The 7,617-nt window shown below is 46.5% G+C and overlaps 1 protein-coding gene across 2 annotated transcripts; it reads right to left on the reverse strand.

Annotated features, from left to right (window-relative positions):
• Positions 1–59: 59 nt before the first annotated feature.
• On the reverse strand, positions 60–6,309 carry DACT1 (dishevelled binding antagonist of beta catenin 1). 2 transcript variants are annotated; one of them, XM_017738906.1, is made up of 3 exons: positions 6,144–6,309; positions 4,381–4,536; positions 60–2,058 (listed from the first exon to the last, which is right to left on the reverse strand). In XM_017738906.1, the coding sequence occupies exon 3, from the start codon at positions 2,042–2,044 to the stop codon at positions 200–202; it is 1,845 nt and encodes a 614-aa protein (XP_017594395.1). In that variant the 5' UTR covers positions 2,045–2,058; positions 4,381–4,536; positions 6,144–6,309; the 3' UTR covers positions 60–199. The 2 variants fall into 2 exon arrangements, with proteins under 2 accessions (XP_017594395.1, XP_017594394.1); XM_017738905.1 differs by having other exon boundaries at positions 4,474–4,536; positions 6,144–6,160.
• Between the last annotated feature and the right edge of the window lie 1,308 nt (positions 6,310–7,617).

Raw genomic sequence — 7,617 nt, forward strand, 5'->3', positions numbered from 1 at the left:
AACAAGTGTAACGGTCTTTTATTTCCACATAAAAGGCACTAGTATCCACCCAAGTTCTGAAAACAAGTGACATAATTTACCTTAAGTTTTAAAAAATTTGTATTAAAAAAAAAAAAAAAAAAAATCTGTGGAAATATGTACAAAAATAAGCACCTTGCTTCCGAAAGCAGAAGCAGATACATTCCACCAAGCCACCTCACTAGACGGTTGTCATGAGCTTCAGGGAGCCTGACCGAAAACGGAGGATCTTCTTCTTGAGGTTATGGGAGGCTTTGATTTTGACAAAGGCCTTGGCCGCATTTTCATGCAGCTCTGGTGCCGTGACTGTTTGGATGGGGAGCGTCTGGACAAACTGGGACCAAATCAGGCCCCCGCTCTCATCAGAGTCACTGGTGGTCGTGCTCTCCCCTACAAACTCCACCTCGCTCAGGCTTGACTCACTGTCTCCAAAGCAGTTCGTGGTGTAGTTGCTCTGCTCATCCTCGCTTGTGTCCACCACAGTGGAGTGGAACAAGGACTCGCACTCGGCTGAGTACTCTGAGTCGCTGGCCACGTAGGCGTAGGGGCTGACATAGGGCAGGGGCACCTGTGAGTAGACGCCCACACCCTCCCGCCGGTTCCTCCTCGCCCTGCGCAGGGCCTCCTCGTAGGAGATCTCTGCCGAGGACTTCCAGCGGCGGTAGTCGGCACGCTTGTGCTTGGGCTTGGCCACCACAACCTCCCGGCCGTGCCCGTGGGAGCGGAGGGCGGATCTGTGCAGGCTGGCCTGCCGCCCCGGGAGGCCTGGCTCCAGCGGCAACCCGCTGCCTCTCTTCCCCCGCGATGAGGGCTTTTTCAGTTTCTTATTTGTATCCAGTTCCTCAGGAAAGCGGCACTTCTTGCCGACTGGTTTGGCTTTCTCCCGCAAGGTCTGCGAGCTGTTTTCCACCCCATTGGCAAGGTGGGACCTGTGTTTCAAGGCAGAGCTCTTCAAAATCTTGACATTCCGGGTGCCTTTGTGAAGCTTCATGCTTTGCTGCTGGGCTGGGATGTACTGGGCATTCACCAGCAGCCCATCGTCCAGGCTCTGCGAGGAAGAGCCCTCGCTTTTGAAATCCAGCGCAGGCCTCTCCTCAACAGCTGGCGACGAGGAGCGAGCTGCCTGCAAGCTGCTCTTCAACAGGATCTTTTTGGGAGGCTGGCTGACCCTGTTCTCTGGCTGCAGCACCACTGGCTTCCCGGAGGACTCTTTGGGAGATGTAGCAAAGAGCTGGTTGTTCTCCTTGGGGACATCCCCTGCCATGGCCGCAGCATTGCGGCCCAGCTCCGGTGGTGCCGGTTTGGTGCCCCGTGGCAGGTGCTTGCTCTGGAGTTTTGTTGTTGTGCTGGGTGGGAAAGCTGCCGGCAAAGGGGCCTTCCTACTCTCCAGCTGCTCCCCAGCTGCCTCCCTTGGCCTCTGCTTCAACGGGGAGGGAGCTGTGTGGTCCGGAGCGGGGGTCCCACCAGGAGGCAAACACACTGGCTTGGAGCTCTTCAGGTTCACCACATTGCCGTGGGCCACCATCGCTGCCGGCTGCCGGACGCACATGCTCCCGTGCCTCAAGATGCCTTTGGTGGCATCAGCATTGAGACTTGTCCGGGGTTTGTTAGTCCTTACTGCGTGAGTCTTTTTCTGAACCAGGCTTAAGATGTAGCTGTCTATCCTCTTGCTGGTGGAAGGGCACGGAGCTGGCCAGGAGCTCTGGGGGGGGAAGGCGTTGGCAGATTGTCCCGAGTCCATTTCGGATGGGGTGCAAACGTCGCTCATATCGCAAGCGAGCCTCTCCTCTTCTCGCTGGGGGTTCTCAGTCACGGGGAGAAGGAACATGGGGCTCTGCACAGCCACGGCGTGGAGGGGGCTGGGGTAGCGGTAGATGTCGTTCCCGTTTTTAGACACCAGATCGCACTGGTACTTGGGATGTACATCTGCAACGACATCGAGGGAATTTGAGTGCGGTGTGGACAAAGAGCGACAGACAGAGCCTGCGGTCTGGTCCTCATGCTGGCCTTCCTTATTATAGTCCATCCAGCCTATGAGATCTGAAAGGCATTTTAGAAGAGTTTAGAGAGCCTGCCAGGGACAGCTGTGCTACGTTTTTAATGTGCTGCCAAGGACACCGGTCCATCTACGCACACAATGCAAAGCTTTAACTACAGCAGCAGCAATTTTGCACCCAGGGGTGCTGCTCAAGCAATATAAAAAGCAGCACTATCCTTCAGTGGGTCTCCCTGTCACTGCATCTACGAGGGATTTACCCCACTATGACCACATGGTTAAAACAATAAAAATCACAGCCCTAAGGAGAACATCTACACTGGTTTCAAACCTGTGCCCAGGTTGTTAAGATCTTCCTATCTTCCTTTCAAGCCACCCAGAAGTCTGCAAGCGTCTCTTATATGTTACACAGTCACCTGTGAAACTCTCTGCAGGCCTCAGCACATATGAATTTTATATTTTACTTTGCTAAATCCAAAGAAAAACATAAAAAATACAGACAAGAGAACAATTAATTCTTCTAGCTTATTGACAAATTTCACTTCCAGATTCTTTCAAGCATATCTCAGGTTAGGGAAAAATCCAGATCTAATTTTATTGTTGTTTTTATTATTGTTACTACTATTATTATCATAATATTTATAGCAATGCTAATAGTAATAACAGATGCTCCCTTTAAGTGATAAGAGGTTTAAGAATGGGAAACAGGCTCGTGTTTTCACACAAGTCCAAGGAGTGCAGGTCAATCCAGCTGACATCCTAGCCTTGGCTCTGCAAAGAGAGTTCTGCCAGAGAAATCCAGTGCGTTTCAAGATGCATGAGTCAGATTTAATGGCTAAGGAGCTTACTAGGGAGGTAAGCAACCTTAAGAGCAGGGCTTCCACCCAGGCACCTAAGATTATTATTATTATTTTCTTAAGCTTAAGTTGCCCTTGTCTTCTTGGGTAGGGGTACAATCTAAATGATCCTCTGCCAGTCCTGTTTTCTGCCCTTGGGCTGGAAACTTCAGCCAGAGTACTCCAATTTGAATGCTCAGTGCTCATCACTTATCTAAGGCTTATTTCAAAGAGGTCTCATGGGCATTGATGAAATTTGTTGATAGAGATGATGTTCCTGTGTGAGCAGGAGAGGAAGAGCAGGGAAGTTGAGAGCATAAACTCCCTCCAGATCACCTCTCAGTTTTCCCACATTTCCTAAATTCTATGTTGGCTTCAAGGAATGTTGATGAAAAAGACATTTTTGAAACTTGTCAGTTTTGTGAAATTTCATCCCTGAAAGTGAGACTGTATGAATAATGAGAGATTTAGGTTTTCGTGGTATATACAGAAAAAACATCAATGCAATGATGGAATTCCTTGTGTGTGGTTTTTTTTTAATGTATGGCCCATGAAGATCACATATACCTTACAATAGGGAGCATTAAATTACCTCGAGCTGCTCACAGGAAAACTAAGAGGACTTGTCAGCAACTCAGAATGAATGCATCCCAGGCTGTATTTTCCCAGTTCAGAAACAGAAGAGCATGAATTGTTCTGTCCTTGATTCACAACAAATCACTATAAGTTAACCCTAAAGAGCAGAACACAAATTGGAAATACTGTGGTTGGAATCATCCTCCCCAACCCAAAATGAGCTAAAGCTTTTGAAAATGTCTGCAGTCAGTAACACTTGATGACAACAGTCCTAATGAAGTGTCTTTTCTGGAGAACAGAGGAGGCCTTCCTATTGAACCATCCTGCACATCAAGGCTCGCATCTTCAGACTGGTGTCCAAGGAAAGTTCACAGCTCTTTGCCAAAGAGACAAAATGTATGCGCCCTGTTCATGATGTCTACCTGTCTACATTATATAAATGCAGGACATGCCTCACCATGCTCACCTGGGGGTTGAGGGCCATCAGAATTGACAAAATGACTGCTAAAAAGAGATTGACATGTGCCCTGACCCCCTTAAACCTGTATCTAGCTCCTTACTCTGTGACTTTAATGCTGACACGGCTAAGAACTATCGTTAATTATTGCTATTCACTAAAAATGCTTTTCTAAAGAAAACCACAAGAAATCAGCTGACTGATGTGTTTCTGTGTACAGGTACCACTGCCCTCTGCTGGGTAGAGCAGCTGTCATATCTTCACATGCCATTTTCATGTCTTTAGAGTGACGTATTCACGTGTAAGGCTGGAACAGAGGAGGGCAAACAGTCCTGCCCCATGACCCACATACGTGAGAGGCATTGGGATCTTTTCAGAGCATAATGTGGCACATGAAAGGAAGAAGGGTTAATCCAACCCAGGTGCTCCTGAGGCAGTATTTCCAAAGCCAAAGCCACCTCCTGGAGTATGATGTATTCGACCTGCTTTTACTATACCTGCAGATTTAGGGCGTCCATCTGAGATATTCAGTGTTGCCTCCAAAGGGCTGCAAAAGCAAGTGCTAGAATGGCAACTGGATAAACACTCACTGAAGACAGAGTTAGATGAATTGGAAAGCGATCCAGAAGCTCCATCACTCAGCTCATAAAACCCTATAAAAATAAGAGTTTGGATTTATATTAGTTATGTCTACACAGAGTTACTATTTGTGTCCCTAGAAAGGCAGTCAAGCTGGTGTTTGAGTTGGCTTACTCTAATGCAAGTAGTTATGGGATTTCATTCAGTCACCCCAAAAACAGCCCACAATTAAGTAATCCTTATTGCCATGAATTTACTTTGTTTAAAAGTAAAGCACTTAAAACAGCAGAACTTATCCCAGCATATGGAATTTTTTTTAAACTTTACAAGGGTTGAGGTTTTAACCCTTACAGGGATTTTCAGATTTTAGCAACATGGATCCAGGCTGTGTTTGGCAGCCCACTCATCTAATAGAGTGTTATACTTCCAAGACAGACTCTCCAACTATTACCTAACTACAAAAGTGTTGGTCCCAATGCTATCCATTACTTTCCTCAAAGTTCTGGAGAGAAACATAATATTTGTGGATGACAAGAAAGAGGAAAAATGGTAAATAATGTGGAGACACATCAGATTTAATTTCCTGGTAAACTGGGACTACTCAAGGAAAAATGACACACCACCACCAAAATTTAAAGTGTTCATTTAGGAATAAGGAATGCAGAGCATGCCTACAGAATGGGGATGCATCCTGGAAAACAATAATCCTGGAAAGGGCTTAGTCAGCGTGGAAAAGCAGCTCAATCAAGCTTAATGATATGGCAAAAAAAAGCTAATGAGATTGTTGGATGTACAAAGAGACTAATGAATAGCAGCAGGGAAATGACTTCAGCAGTCTACTCGGCCCTGGTAAGAAACATTGGAATGGTGAGCCCAGCCCTTGAATCCAACATGCTTAAAACAAAGCTAAAAAATTGGAAAGAGGCCACCAAGCTATTTAGGAGCTTGGAAAAATGCCTTAAAATGAATGACTTCAAGAACTTGACCTGTTTAGCTCATCAAATAAAAGCCAGGAATTATACTGCATAGCACCTCCAAGAGGAGGAAAAGCTGGGTATTAGAAAAGACCTTTCTTTAGGGAAGAAAAGGATATAAAAACATCAGTGCTGAACAAGTCAGATTCAGACAAGAAATTAGCAATGGCTTTAACAATCGTGAGTTGGAGGATTCTCCACTTTTTGGTGTCTTCAGAACAAGTTTAGAGGCCTCTAGGAAAGGCTCTCCATAGTTAAATACCACTTACTGGCTTCAACACAGTTAGAATGAGATGAAATTCAATATATGGGGGATGAAATTGTTTGATTCCATGTTCCTTTCTGGCTGTATGACCACTTTTGATATCTTCCTCCTGGTGGTGGTGCTTCTTTTCACCATTTTTCCTTCAGCCTCCTCCGTAATATACAGGACAATCAGAACTTTTTGAACTAATGTGAGAGTGGCCTTGAAAAAACAAATGCCCCAAACACTCAAAATCTAATTAAGCTTGAAATGCTCCTCTGAAAGAAGCAAACAGCAACCTTTCCCATGGTCAGTGAACTCTGTTAGTAGGAATTCATTATCAGAATGTGAATGACCTGTAGACATTTACTGTTGTAGTTCTGAAAACTCCAGCACTAAAATCTACAGCCAGTTTAGTTCCAGGTCCCAAGGGAGGCTGCATTTTGCTGAGCACTGCCCTTACCTGAACTTGGACGACTGTCTGTCTCCAGGTGTTCATCTGTCGTTTTTTCCACGTCCAGGCGGAGATCACTTATTTGCTTATCCAGCTCTTGCAACTGATTTAACAACCCAGCATCCCTCCTCCTCAAGCAGTTCTGGAAAAGAAGAGGACAAAGAACATCAGCTCCTTCAGTGGGGCAGATGTGAAGAGGTCCCAAAGACCAACAGACTTCTCTGTCTAACCCCTGTGAAACACCTTGTCCATATTCTTTTATATAAAAACTGAACAAAGCCCTGACATTTTAGATGGATGCTCTGGATAAATACTTAAGAATTATGCAGGCACTTCATCCCAGCCTGTTCCAGCCAGTTCTGCACGAGGAGCGTGTTCCACAGTTGAGGAGGACCAACACACTGTGCTGACCACAGCTGCAAGAACAAAGCTGGATTGTTTGATACGGCCAAACCAGACCTGTGCACATGGAACAGGCAAGGACGGCTGTGCCAGCCTAGCAGGGCACGTTCCCCACCACACTGGTGTTACTCAAAGATCACATCTGTTCACACAATGGCACCAACCAGCTCTGCCAACAAGTGCCTGTGGTGTGGGAACCGCCTTGTTCTGCTGCGCATTATGAGCTTAGAGTCTACCATCCAGAGAGCAAGATTCCCAGGGCTGGGATCACAGCCCTTTTATTAGTTTTGCAGTGCAGCAGGAAGGAAGAGTAATTCTTCCTCTTCTCCCATTATAATTGTATGAAATTGCTGTGAGATGAATTTTAAGGCTATTTATGAAGCCAATTTGATGGCATAAAAAAAGCAATAAGAAATAATTTTGCAAGGCACTCATTAACCCACGGTCAACACAATCAGTTTCCCCCTGTGTATTATAATGTTGCTTATCCATCATCTGTTCAGCTTCATACCCTTCCATTGCTCTGGCTTTGGGGAGAGTGGAGGAGGCAGGAGGAAGGTTCATCTACTCTTGTTTCTTCGAGTGCATCATTTGATTGGCACCCAGGGGTGCTGTGATACATTCATTGCAATGAGTTTTGATGCTCATAGCTGGACTAGTTCTAAACCCATTGAATCCAGGACAATCATAGAACCCTAGAACGGTTTGGGTTGGAAGGAACCCTAAAGATCATCTTGTTCCAACCTCCTTGCCATGGGCAGGGACACCTTCCACTAGACCAGGTTGCTCAGAGCCCTGTCCAGCCCAGCCTTGGACAAAGGGAGAGCAAATGCTAAAAGCACTGGCAAGCACTGGTTGAAGACGTGCTGGCGTTTAAGATCATCCTTTGGAGAACCAAAGGGGTGATCCCAAGCCTTCTCCCCCATTCCTGCGGGAGCCAGGGCTGGCTGGCAGCCAGGCTGGCGGAGGTGATGGGTTCAAGGGATGACTTCGCTGCGCCACCTACTGCCACCAGCGCCCCCTCCCCCAGCCAGCACCGCATCTGGTTCCAATCTGCAATGTCAAGTGCACAAATTAAACT

This window comes from Corvus brachyrhynchos, unplaced genomic scaffold (assembly GCF_000691975.1).
Source record: "Corvus brachyrhynchos isolate BGI_N302 unplaced genomic scaffold, ASM69197v1 scaffold245, whole genome shotgun sequence".
In the NCBI taxonomy this organism is placed as follows: domain Eukaryota; kingdom Metazoa; phylum Chordata; class Aves; order Passeriformes; family Corvidae; genus Corvus; species Corvus brachyrhynchos.